At 47.2% G+C, this 14,014-nt stretch overlaps 1 protein-coding gene across 1 annotated transcript in view; it reads right to left on the bottom strand.

Moving 5' to 3' along the window:
- The window catches only part of HGFAC (HGF activator), an 89,738-nt gene that overhangs the window by 19,329 nt on the left and 56,395 nt on the right, over positions 1 to 14,014 (bottom strand). The window contains exons 4-7 of the mRNA XM_083151818.1: positions 12,621 to 12,694; positions 2,649 to 2,771; positions 1,825 to 1,959; positions 906 to 1,016 (exon numbers count right to left, since the gene is read on the bottom strand). Of these exons, the coding sequence (XP_083007944.1) occupies positions 906 to 1,016; positions 1,825 to 1,959; positions 2,649 to 2,771; positions 12,621 to 12,694 (443 nt within the window). The remainder of the gene's footprint in view (positions 1 to 905; positions 1,017 to 1,824; positions 1,960 to 2,648; positions 2,772 to 12,620; positions 12,695 to 14,014) is intronic.

Below are 14,014 nucleotides of genomic sequence, written 5' to 3'. Positions count from 1 at the left end.
CTGTGATTGTCCTATCCTCACACTGGGACATAAACCTGGCTCTCTGCGTATGCTGGGAAATGCAAATGCAGCTATGCAGGGTTTTATGTCATTTGAGCGCATTGACCATTACACCCAGATAGGGACAGCAGTAAGAAGGGAGCGTTCCCACATAGACAATGTACATTATGGACGCGCCAATGTAAAAATGACCAGTGCTGATCTGTGTGTATATGCACAAAAGGAGGCAACAATTTACAGCAGCTATCTTGCGTACGAGTGTCCCCTTAAGATGTCATTGGTTTGGCCCCTCTCCATTGACCCCATTGATTTGTGAATCAAATCAATGTGCTGCGAGGGTGCGAGGCCTGGTAATGTTATGCCCGGTCTCCCTCCTCCGTCAAGGGGGGTTTCACGTGACGTCTCACAACCACAGTGGCCACCCACACACTGGCCTGCACTCCCGTAACATCTGTAGGCCTTACTGGGCTGCAGTGACTGCATGTAATATCTCGCAGCCCCTGTGGCCCCCTAAACATGCCTGTGTTATCTGGACTCCACCGTCGCAACACCTGCAGGCCTTACTGAATCGGGTGTATTGTGCAGAATGAGCTACAGTCATACTTGACTACCCTTCCGGAATGGCTGGGAGTCTCCCAAAAATTGCGTCCCACTCCCGGCCCCTAAAAGGGTGGGCAAGCCTCCCAAATGCTCCTGGACCCCCTTCAGCCTGTAAACACACCCTATTGGGGCAAATGCCTATTTAATGACCCACTGTTGCGTCAGCGCACACATTCCATCATCGAAGTTGAATTCGATTATAGGTTCCCCTCAGGAATTGGAGTGTACATTCCATACAACAATCCCTACTGAAGGTCACAACTTGTGTGCTATAGATGACGTAACCTTCGTGGTTCCGGTCTTACCTATAGTGCAGTATTTCCCAACATGTCCCTCCATACAACTACACACCGGTTTCCCGGTTGCGATCATCAGACGACAAGCTCCTCCATTCTGGCACGGGTTTACATTGCATCCTGAAAATACAATATTGTTATATTAATGGCACAGTCTGTTCAACATTTTCATTAATAGGCACCTTACTGTAAGATCTGCAGCTTGCTCTGCAAAACCATACACAATACATTGTGCACAGGTAGTTGCCTCTTCCAATATCCTTTACCGGCCATGGAATGACTTGGGTTCACAAATATTTATTTCTGGCTGGGCATCCACAGATTATCCACAAGGCAACCTAGGTGCCCACCGAGGGCCCATGAGGTCCTAAGGGGCCCTACAGTATATATCCTGACCATCCAAAACATTCCAAGAGGAGCATCGCGCGACTACGGCCTTACGTTATGACATCACATGGACACGCCCACACTCCCAAAGTCCAAATGATGTTCTTTGATAGGATAAAAAAAAAATGTTTGGACACACAAATGGTTCCATCCCCTGTATGTGGGCAGTCAGTGTACTTCAAATGTGACACAGGTATTAGGCTACTTCCAAAAGACCCAGAGCCTGATGTTCATGTAGCTGAGCCTTTCTGGGAAGGCTGTGCACCCGCAAAGGTACTCTATCAATGCTGCCTGCAATCAGCAGCAAAAATATTATGCTAGGGATTATGGGAGGAGGGCCCCAAACTAGTATCTTGCCTAGGGGCCCCATGAAGTCTAAATCCTCCTCTGCATGGAGGTGCTCTATATTTTGTACTGGAGGTACCGTGTGCAGTATTAGAACGTCTTCGATGAGCACGAAATCCTGGTGGAACCTTGTAAAATTTCAAATCACAAACCCATTGGCATTGTATGGATAATAATCAATGATCAGTGACATTACTTGTGTATCTCTCTCCGCTGTGACACTCTATACGGCTGTTCTGACAGGAACACGTTTCCACCTTGCCTTGGTGAATCCTGGTCCATGTGTCTCCAACATCATAATGCTGGTAGTGGGCCTCATCAAAACACTTCTCTAAACAAAGAGCAATAAACATTGAAGTTTGGCATTGCCAACGCCATGCAATTTACTAATGTTCAGTATAAGAAATCTGAGCATATATGGGGTATTCAATTAAGTTTTCCTTTTCAATTGTGGTGGCTTTCAGGCTGTTTTTAGTCATGGTTCGACTATGCCATTTAACCTGATGAAACATGACTAAAAAATATTCAAAAACAGGCACAGTTTTCCTTCAAGCCAGATTTATCGGGTGTGGCATGATTCACCGACAGTCGGGATCCCGACTGCCTTGTCTCAGACAGCGTGGCCAGCGCAACAAAGCCCCTTGCTGGCTTGCTGCGCTCGCCACCTATTCTATTCTCCCTCTATGGGGGTCGTAGACCCCCACGAGGGAAAATAGCAGACGGCCGTCGGGAACCCGGCCATCTGTGTTTTAACAGTCGGGATCCCGACTTCGGGTTTAATGACTGTCGGGACCCCGTCCGGCACCCAATTTTTCGGCAGTCAAACGATCATTACTATAGTTGAAAAATCCGCACTTTTCACCTTTTTTTAGGTTGAATTTACATTCAACCTAAAAAAGACGAAAAGTGCTGATTTTTCAACTGTGGAAAAATCTGGTACCTAATTGAATACCCCGATATGCAGGAATTTGAAAGGAAAAACTCCAATGTAACTTAGTTTTGCTCTCATTTGGGACTTACCTATATCACAGTCGTGTCCTGAAAACTCCTCTGGGCACCAACAGCTATAAGTGTTTCTGAACGGCGCATTGACACAGGTGCCGCCATTTTTGCAGGGATTCTTGGCACAGTGATTTTTAAAAACTATAGGGAACAATAGGGAACAATAAAAACTATCACAACAACAGAAACAACATCAGTGCTGAGTAGGGATCACATTGTTAAGGCCCCCATACATTAGGCAGACAAAATTTCTCCTGAGCTCCCACAGCAGCTGCCAGGGAGCTCACTATGATTTGGCCATTTTTTACATGGGATAAATTGCATGTGATTTATCCCATGTAATTCCCAGGGAGCTGCGGGGCAGGAGGTCCGGGCTGCGTGATGTGCCCGGGGGCTGCGGGTGCAGCGACGCACCAGGGCGGGCAGTTCGCAGTGCCCGGGAGCGGACACTGCAGACTTGCTGCTGATTGGCTGAGAGAGCCATTTTGAGAGATTCCATCGCTGTCCGCAGTGTCCGCTCAGCTCTTCCCGGACACTGCGGACTGCCTGTGATGCTGCACCCACAGCCCCCAGGCGCTTCATGCAGACTGGACCCCACGCTGCTCACCCCCTTCACATAGGTGTGTGCTTTACTGCTGGCACACACCTCAGGATCGGACCAACACATCGTGGGTGATAAAGCAGACTTGCCTACCCTCCCGGAATGGCCGGGAGTCTCCCAAAAATCGGGTCCCCCTCCTGGCCCCCTGGGATGGTGGGCAAGTCTCCTGCAATTTCCTCAGAGCCCTGACACCCCCCTTCCCCGCAACTACAAATGCTGGAATTCGTGCTGTACGGGGGAGGGGCTAAAATGACGTAAACCGCTGCATTTTGCGTCATTTAAGCCCCGCGTTTTGTGGAATGGGGGCTACATGACATCAGTCTCCCCCCTGCATCCCCCACCATGTGCTTCTCCCGTAAAGGAAAAGTAAAAGGTAGGCAACTATGTGCTAAAGGCACCCGCGATGTGCTGCTGATGGGTCTGATCAGACAGGTTCAATACACTAAGCATAGTAATATCTCTTCAAGCCAGAAGCCTTGTAACTCTGGGAGACAATGGAGTCATCTGCCGCCGGGCTCCTGCTCCCAAGGGGGCACCTCTCCTCCCCTGTAAGTTTAAATCAGTTCATTGAAAGCCGTCTATATCGCTTCTGTGACTGTGACCTCCCAGCATCATTTTTTAAAGTGTTACACCCTGTATTAGATCCCATGACCTGTTTCCTGGAGATAGATACCTTACTAATTGCGCTAAGGGGGGCACCAATATTTTGCATCCGGGCAACTGGGACGAACTTATGCCACTGCTTCAAGCCAAAATAAAATTTTGCAGAATAATCTGATCTAGGCAGCTAATAATGGCAGATGTATGCCCTTTGCAATGTACAGAACTGCGGTCCTGGGCGCTCTGTATATTTACACAAGAATGCATGAACGCACATAAACAAAGTATTAATGACAGGCTAGATGTATTACAGAACTCCCCAGCCTCTGTGAAAGCAATCACTGGCCAATTCCCATGGACCATGTGTCCAAACTATGACGGTCATTATTAATGGCGCTCAATATAGACAACAAGAGAATGTTCATATCTGAGCATTTGGAAGGGAAAAACGGTCTTTTAAAAGGATGAAATACAGTAATTTGGGTGCAGCTGGGTATTTTGCCAGTAATGGTCAGCTGAGTGATGGGTCCTGGCACCAAAAAACCGTAACCACCAGCCAGGATTGGGGAACCCATTTTTATTTTGGGGATGGGTCTCCACTTTCTGATAAATTACAGGCCTGGGCTAACCAGTATCAGCCTGGTTTATGTTATGCAGGGGGGGGGTGTCTCTCTGCTATAAAGTTACACCCCCCCCCCCCCAGCTGGTTCAGCCCAAAGCTGGCCATACAGAAATAGTGGGAACCCCATACAGTTTCTCCTACTATTTTCCCAGTCTTGCACAGGCTGAGAAGTCCGGGGCTGGCTATGGTTGTGTACGGGGACACCAGTGGCAAACGCAGGATTTTCAGAAGGGGGTTTCCAGAGAGGGGCGGAGTAAAGCACGGAGATGGCCACTTAGGTGACCCAGTATATGCCGAGTCAGTTAAAGTATTATAGATAGACCAAATGTATATAAATAATAATAATTATATATATATATATTTAACAGCAGTGTAGACCCCTGGGCATAGCAATGTATTGGGGCCCCTACCGATCCTCCAGCGGTAGGTGGGGGGGGGGGGGGTGGTGCTATGAGCGGAAGCTTTGATGTCCCGCTGGTGGTATGGGGTATTATATCAACCGCTCAGCATGTAGGGCCTGGATCAGTAATTTCCACTAATTACCCCTTTACTGCACAGATGGTGGGAGAAGGGGGCATTGGGCTGAATGAAGGGGTCCTGATACATAACTTCCAGGGTGGTAGAGGATGTTTAATATGCAGAGGAGGGTTGTATAGTGGAGTGGGCTTATTATTCCGAATTTTCTGGTGGGAGGACAGCTTGCTTGACTGCAGATATCTCCAGTTCCTGGAACTACATTTCTTAGCTTTTTAATGGAATTAAAAACTAGAGAATCCCACCTACCAAATGATATTGGGGACTAGGGGATCAGAGTTCAGGAGGCAGAGCAATCTGCCCACGAAAATATAATACTACATACCAGGTGTGTGGAGCTGGAGCAGTAACCAGCTGCTGGAAGGCTGATATCTCTGGTTCTGGGCACAGTAGAGACAAGCGACTAGTGTCCATCATAGGGGGAGAGTCCCAGCTTTTGGAATATACCCTCAGAAAAACTCTAAGTCAGACAGAACCTGAAAAATCTGACTGAGAAGAGCAATTAACAGGCTTAGATGGGGACCACTCCTTGAAGTCAGATATCTCCGGTTCCCCAGGGCCGATTTTAAAAATTCTTGTACCCATGGAAAGAGGGGACCCTCAGCTTCCTGGGGGGGTTCTGTGTACTCAGAAACCCCCCCTGCGTGCGCTACTGGACACCACACAATTTTGTTTTTAAACTTTTAACTATTCTGTGCATTAAAATAATAATAAAAAATAATAATTCTTAGATGAAAAAAGACGATGATATCCAGGGCCGGACTGGCTATCTGGCACTTCTGGCAAATGCCTTGTGGGTCAATTTTGTGCTTGCATTTGTTCAAGCTTTACTACTGTACTTACCAGTGTGCTGAGCACTGGGCGGCCACTTCATTAGCATATTAATGTCATGACATCATCATGCGATGGCTGAGCATTTGCTCCGCCCCCCTCCATTCTAAAACACTGCTGCTCTCCGGCATCCACAACACCATCCACCCCCTCCTGGCTTCAGCGCCGGTGGATCAGACATCCTTCGGTAACCAATGATCTTGGATAAGAATCATAACCAAAGGTTTATCCCCTTGTGTCCCCAGAGGCTCGATGGGGAGCCCCTGCTGCACCGCTGCTGGTATCTAACATAATTCAGCATATTTGTTCCATAAGGTAAGTTGATTAAACAACAGTATTAATAACACAAGCAATTTTCTGTAAGATTGTGTTGGAGAAGAATCATAAGGAGCTGGTTCAGGATCCCCCAGCAGCAATGGAAGTTTGCAAACTGCACGCCATTTCTGGGCACGTGCAATCCCTGACAGCAGTGGCGTAACTACTGTAAGGCAGCCCCAGCTGCCGCTTGGGGGAGCAAGCCACAGTGGGGTCTATGTGGGCGCCAGCACCCGTTGTACGCATTAACATGCTGCTGCTTGCCACTGCCCACTGGCTGAGCACCGGAGGCGAGTCAGCCGCAGCAAGGGTGCGGCCATAGCAGAGATGACAAATCCCCCCCACTATTGGCTACTGTGTACAGGATGGGCGGGCAGATGGGCATGCTGGGGCATTCTGGGATGCGTCGGAGCCAAGGGAATCAGCAGTGTCTGCTGGTTTCTCATCCTCTCTCCTTCTTCAGCTTCTCCGTTATGCGTGTGACGTCATCACGTCACATGCTGGGGAAACACGCTGGAGAGGAGCCGGGGGGGGGGCACAAACTTTTTGGCAAGGGGGAGCAAAATTTATAGTTACGCCATTGCCTGACAGCGAATGGCTTTGGTGAGTTACACACTCGCCAGCCGCCGTTCGCTGTGGGGAGGGAGGGTTGGGGGAGACACAGGGCCTGGACACAGTGTTTTAAGTGCATCCCCATAAAAACACTGGCTGTTCCCCTGGGAACGCGGGTGGGTGATGCCTGCCGGTTGCTGATCCTGTCTTCATCCCAGCGCTCGTAAATAAAAGTAAGTTCAGACTGACTTTTATTTGGGTAGGCAGGAGAAATCGTACGATGGTCGTCAATTTCTCCTGCGTTCGGCCAGGCGGCATTAAGCTACTCACTTACCAGTGAACGACCGCTGCTTAGCAAACAGAACTGAATTACCCCCATTATCAGCTTTCTTGGTGCTGAGATGTGAGCTCTTTGTCTATAGAGCTTAAAGTGTGACAGGCGTAGTTCAGTTCTGCTCCCTTCTCTGCATGTAACACCGTCTGTATAACAGTGTATGGGAACTGTCACAGTGGCAAATGATTGCATTGTGAGGTGATTGTAAAGTAACTGACAGACATGACCGGCATAGCGATACACTAGGCACCTGGAAGGAGAAGGCTGTCAGGGTGATGGAAGTCTGTGCCCGGCAGACAGCGCCTCGATGTGCGATAAGATGTGACATATTGCGGAAATCGTGTCAATGCTTGAAACCAATTGTGGCTACAAATACACTGGAAATAAAGCTTTTCTTATATTGCTGAAGAGTTTTCTTTTCCGTTTTTTTTCCCCCTTTCTTTCTTTTGTAGTCCCGCAAAATTGATTTGCAAATCGCCTTATGTACAGTTACGGTATCGATTATTGACAATGTCTAGGTCGACCACTAATGGTCACTAGTGACTAGGTGGACACCTAGGAATGGTCGACGTAACCTATGTCGACATCGAGAGAAGGTCGACACAAGCTTGAGGTCCACAAGTGTATTGCGTCCCCTCGCATGGCTCGCTGCACTCGGCACACTGTTATACTCTCCCTCTATGCCCACTTGGGTAGCAGTGGCGCAGCGCTAAATTTTGTGCCCCCCCCCCCTACCAGAAAATATTTAAATTTAACCCTGCCTCCACCTTCCTGTCTTACAGTACCTGTCCCGTCACTCTGCGGCCGCCGACCGGGAGCCGCAGATCTACAAGTCTGCGTCCTGGCGCTCCTCCTGGCTCCTTATGACAAAATGTCCATTACAAAATGGCCACCCCCTTAGAGCAGACCATTTTTAATGATGCTAGAGGAGGCCACCGTTGCCTCCTCTACCATCTTAAAAAACTGTCTGCTCTAAGGGGGCGGCCATTTTGTGATGGACATTTTGTCATAAGGAGCCAAGAGGAGTGCCTGGGATGCAGACTAGTAGATCCCGGACGCAGCGGCAGTGGGATAAGGCAGGTAGCGGCAGCGTAACAATAGCGCCCCCGGCGCCCACACTTACTTGGCGCCTCACCGCCACCTCGGGGTCTGCGGCCCTTTTGTTACGCCACTGTTGGGTAGTAAAGTAAGAAAAAACACCTTTTTTAAAAAATATTTGAAAAACTCATGTCAACCTTATTCATGACAATAATGTCAATGTTGACCTTAAGCTTGTGTCGGCCTTCTGTCATTCTCGATCTAGGGTATGTCGACCATTCTTAGGTGCAGACCTAGTTACTGTTACCACATACCATATGTACTACAATACTTAGCAAATAGTTGGAAAATCACCAGAGAATTAAATACACCAATTCCTTACAGATATTTATTTTATATTGAAGGTAGAAGTTGTCAGATATAATAGTGACATAGCTGCCAATTAAGCACTAAGTATATAATAAGAGAATAAAATACGGCAATAGGACTTGACAGGCTGACTCTGGGACACCATCGCAGGGGGCTTACCCTATCATGATGTACTATGGACCCTATTCAGGTCTGTTCGGCCAGCCGCATGCGTTCGCACGTGACCGATGTTTTGTGTTTGCGCATGTGCATGCTGTTGGTGTGTGCAGCCACGGCAAACAGAATGATCGCTGGGTGCACGCATCCAACCTTGCGAACGCTGGGCGGCTCATTAGCATATGGTTAAAGTTAAAGCACTGTAAAAAAAAATTTGACCTAATGCACTAGTCAATCATTGACTTCTAAGGTCACAGGATATAAAAGTCTGGTCTGTACTCGTCTTTCCTCACAGAATGTCGGCCATGACCTCATCAAACTCAACGTTGAGGAGTATGGAAAGAGAGTAGCTGCTCAGCCACCTCTCGGGGGCCTTTGATCACCATGTTCGTCAACCCCTGTACTCCAGCCTCAGTGTGTATGTGTGTGTGTGTGTGTGCGTGCTTGCGTGCGTGCGTGCGATGCTCACTACTTTCTCCAGCCACCAGGACAGACCAGCATATTCATTCATTTACAAGTGAGAAATAGGAGGCAGAGGGGGTTATGAGGTATACTGTAAATTACGTCACTCGTGCGAGGCCACACCCCATTTTGCCACTGCATGCAGACAGCATATATTCCCCACTGACAAGCCAATGGCAGTGGGGACACCCAACTGACCCCACCCCCACCCGCCTCTGCGGGACACTGCTGGCCCCAGGCGGGACTTAGGAACATCCCCAAAAACCGGGACGTTCCCACGGTAACTGGGACAATTGGGAGGTATGCTTACAGTATATACAATAAAATATAGAAATCCTATTGATTAATTGGGATTTGGAAATGATATCATGTAGGGCCAGGTGTATCAGGCTTCAAAAAGTGATAAAATGGAGTATGATAAACAAACAGCCAATCAGCTCCTACCGTTCATTTTTCAAACCCATTCTGTATCATAACAGTTAGGAGCTGGTTGTTTATCACTCTCCATTGTATCACTTTTTTGAAGCTTGATACATCTGGCCCTTAACCCTTTGAGTGTGAGAGATGTGCAAAATTCCCATTAAAAATTCCATCGTCTCTCACAGGGTGCCGGACGGGGTCCTGACAGTCATTCACCCGACATCGGGATCCCAACTGTTAAAACACCGACAGACGGGTTCCCGACAGCCACCGGCTATTCCCCCTCGTGGGGGTCCACGACGCTCGCCACTGTGCCCGCAAGGGGCATTGTTGCGCACGCCATGCTGTATGAGTCCGGCCAGTCGGGATCCCGACGCCGGGCTAATGACTGTCGGGATCCCGACTGTCGGAACCCTATACCATACCCCTCTCACATTTGTTATATAAATTTGAATAAAAACATTTTTGTGTAAAAAAAAAACATTATATTTCCTATATAAGGTACCATTACAGGCCATTATGATGAATAAAAAGGTCGGCTTGGCAAATTTTCACACCCATTGTGACAAATTCTATTGGCACTCAAAGGGTTAAAAAAGTTAGGCATTATTAATAAATATTTATAAAAAATTTGTACCGGTAATGTGGATCCAGTTAAAGACAGGTTTGCCAGGTTGGGTGGGTGACATATATTGAAGAAAATCAAAGATCTCGCACCGAAATTAGGTTCAAGTCAGCACCAGGTTATACACTGTATGTACAGTTCATTTTAGGCTTTCCCTTTGTGGCTGACCAGGAAATTCCAGTCTGGGCTTCATCCCTGCCAGCCCTGGACTTAGTCCAAGTGAAACTTAGGGGGAAATTTACTAAAGGAAATTTGTAAAAAAAATAGGTGTATTTGTATCCAGAAATACACTTATTTTTGACATTTACTATCCTAAAAATACGTCAATTCGTAGTCGTATTGATGTGCTATCAATATGAATACGAATTGCCTTATTTTCGGGATAGTAAATGTAAAAAATAAGTGTATTTCTGGATACAAATACACCTATTTTTTACAAATTTCCTTTAGTAAATTTCCCCCTTACAGTCAATAATGGCAGCACGCTTTCTAGAGTCCCAATTTCTAAGGCTCACAACCAGGAGTGTTATGCTCCCCTCTCTGGGCCAATGCGGACACTGAACACACAGACTGAAGCGGTTTAGCACCTAATATCATCAGCAGGTTTGGATGCAGTTCACATATGTATCGTTGTAATGAAATGGACTTATTGTTGATAGAGTTTGTTTGGTAATGATTGTTTCATTAAACTGAATGCCTACACCTTAGGAATTGCAGTAATATTTTATCTAGGGGACATGGATCCATTCCAGCAGTGGTACAGAAAACAACTATTAGCACTGTGGTCTCTTTAAGGAAAGCAAGTTTCCGGATGTGCAGTGCATAGGTAGCGAAGACACCATCTGACTGTCTAGTGGTGAAGTGTAATCTCTGACTAATGTTCTTGTGAATGTTAGTACACAGAACTGTATATAAGCAGCACTACACTCAAAGAAGTCATCATGTTTTCTTCCTTTGCAAACTCCTTATGAATCTTACCAGAGGCCACAGGAGAGTCATGATCTTCTACCACTACAAGCGCAAGACTTTTGACCACTGCAAACTACCTTTCGGGAGGAAGCACCATCCTGAGACACTGGGCCTTATTCTAGTTCACTCTTAGAGGCAAATTCCTTCTTAGCTGGACAAAACCATGTGCACTGCAGGGGGCAGATGTAACAGGTGCAGAGAGATTTAGCTTTGGGTGAGTTATTTTGTTTCTGTGCAGGGAAAATACTGACTGCTTTATTTTTACACTGCAATATAGATTTCACTTTGAAGAAAAACCCCACCCACATCTAATTCTCTCTGCACATGTTACATCTGCCCCACATGCAGTGCACATGGTTTTGTCCAGCTAAGAAGGAATTTGCCTCTAAGAGTGAACTAGATTAAGGCCCACTGTGTGTTACCAGTCGCCTCTGGCTAATCTGGGTACTGCAGCCTGATTCCTGTATGTGTTCTACTGTATGTGCAGTTTTAGCTACTACACATTAGCCCATTTTCTCTATATGTCTGGCTGCATTGACTGTTAGGTGTTTAGCTGCAGCTGTGTATCCACACAGCTGTCATATAATTAGGCCATCAGCACTCTGCCTTTGTCTCTGGCTGTCCACCTGCGGTGATAAGGGGCCTTGCATGTGGTTCTCATTGAACCAACTGCAATAGTGACACCTAGATCCATCTCTTCCTCAGTAGTTTCAATTATAGTGCCATCTATACTATATTTAGTCTTGTTTTCAAACAAGCCATCTTTGCTGTCAAACCCGCTCACCATATTCAACGTTCTGGCCAAATCCCGGCGAGGATTCCATTAAGCAGAAAGGTTCACTGCAGCCTCGCAGTTTTAATGGGCACACTTGCCGTTTCCACCTCGCTGAAAAGAACCAGGGGGAGATTCTCTAAGCAAGAAATGCGGTAAAACCCTCGTTATCGGGGTTTTTACCGCATTTTGGGGTGCTGTAAGCATCCCCCGCCGGGTTACCGCGGCGGGGGGGCACCGGCAGAAAAATCTGGCGATGCCCCATAGAAGCCAATGGGCTTCTACCGCAACCCTCTGCCGCCCCGCGCCGCCGCCCCGCCGCCCCGCACGGACCCCCGCCGCCCCGCATCGCCCCCTCCCCCCTCACCTGTGTCCAGGCAGCACAGAGCTGTGCTGCCCGGACCTGTGACCTCCTCCCTGCACTGATCCTCTTCCGGGTGCAGGGAGGTGGAGAGCCCGGTGCAGCAGCAGCAGCGCCGGGTGTGTGAGGGAGGGGGGAGCCGCCGGGACCTGCTGGGACCCGGCGACTCTCACCGCAAAGGACAGCTCTTAACGCAAGAGCTGTCCTTTGCCTTAATTATCGCATATGTTAGAACATATGCGATAATTATAAATGCGATGGGCGGCGAAGGGGGATTCTTAGAGAATCTCCCCCCAAGTGAGGTAGAAATGGCGAGTGAAGGGGGGCGAGTTGAATACTGGCGGCGAGCTATCGGCACTGCTCACCGTCATAGTTTGCCATCAGGGCATTGAATACACCTCTTATTGGTTCTAGAGTGTGGAGACTTACTGGTGTGTAGGCTGGCGTTTCCCGCGCAGTATCCCCACTCTCTGTCCCTGTCGTAGTTTCTTGTTGTTGCGCACCTGCAATGTGATGTACAGATACATTTACTACTTTTACACCTCTTAAATGGGTAAAATGTAAAAACAATGTTATATCGCTATAAAATCAGGGCAGGGTGTCCGGCATGGTCACATCTCTGTGGGCGTGTCACTGTCTAGTGATTTTTTTGAGATCTATGCTAACCCCTCCAGTCACTGATTTCAACATACACCAAAGTTATGTGCATGTGGCATTATTCACTACTGCTGCCCCTCGCTGCAGTCACCAGAAGGCCCTTTATACTGTGCTGGTGCCTAAAGACTAAAATAAGGCCCCAGGTCTGAGGGTCAATAATGAGTAGCAGAGCAACAAGAGAAGTCCATCCAATTATTCGTTCTTAATTTTAAATCATGTGATGGCTGCAGTCACTTAATGCACAATGCAGGCAAGTAAATATATACTTTCCTACTTTTGAAAACTAGTTTCATCGAGATTATAGTTGGTAATAGAATTTTGAAAGGTGCTCCATTGAGGGGGGCGTGTCACTCTCCACAGAAGGGGCGTGTCTAGTTCCATATATGGAGAGACTGTGAAAAGCGATTGTGAACGTGGCACCAAGAAGCGTGGGTGTGTACTGCTACATCTGAGAGGAATGTTATAAAATTACTTATAGCCAAATGTAGATGAGCCACAAAGCAGTTAGTAAGAGCTACTATACTTGGTAAAATGCTGGGAAATGGCGCTGATGATTCAATGTATATGTGTCTGTCTCTCATTCCTTTTCCCCCAAAATGTAACAGTGTAATGTGGGCTAGGTGACATGAGGGAGATTGCTAGACTAATGAGGGAGAGGGGGAGATTGCTGTTATTTCAGGGAGTCTCCTGCAGAATACAGGAGGGTAGGAAACTATGATTAAATATAAGGACAATGTGGACAAAAGGGAACAATCATCTGTTAATATGGCATTTGCCCTTGGGCACTAGTGGAATCAGGATAATGTTCTGCAGAACTTAACTGGGGCTTTTTCCAGCAAACCAGTTAGAGAAGCAAAGAGATATTGTTGTTTTCTAAAAATGAAGTACCGTATTCTGAAGTGAGTATTAGGAGGAGGGTGGTAGGCAGAACCTTTGCCTAGGTAGCAAGAAACATTGACCAGCACTTGTTTAATTTGGGATGTATTTATTTTACTCATAAAAACTGCTCCCCATGTATTTGCAGGGAAAAGTTGGTGTTACCACAAGAATCACCTTCTGTCATACTGTACTTCTACTGTAGTTACAAATTAGAAGCAAACATGGTGATTGATTTACGTCTCTTCTCCTTTACTTCATGGCTATATTTTGAGAAGTGTTCATAATGT

The sequence above is a fragment of the Crinia signifera genome, chromosome 1 (assembly GCF_055691185.1).
Source record: "Crinia signifera chromosome 1, ASM5569118v1, whole genome shotgun sequence".
NCBI lineage: Eukaryota > Metazoa > Chordata > Amphibia > Anura > Myobatrachidae > Crinia > Crinia signifera.
Note: the sequence above shows the minus strand (reverse complement) of the source record. Positions and strands in the feature narration are given on the sequence as shown.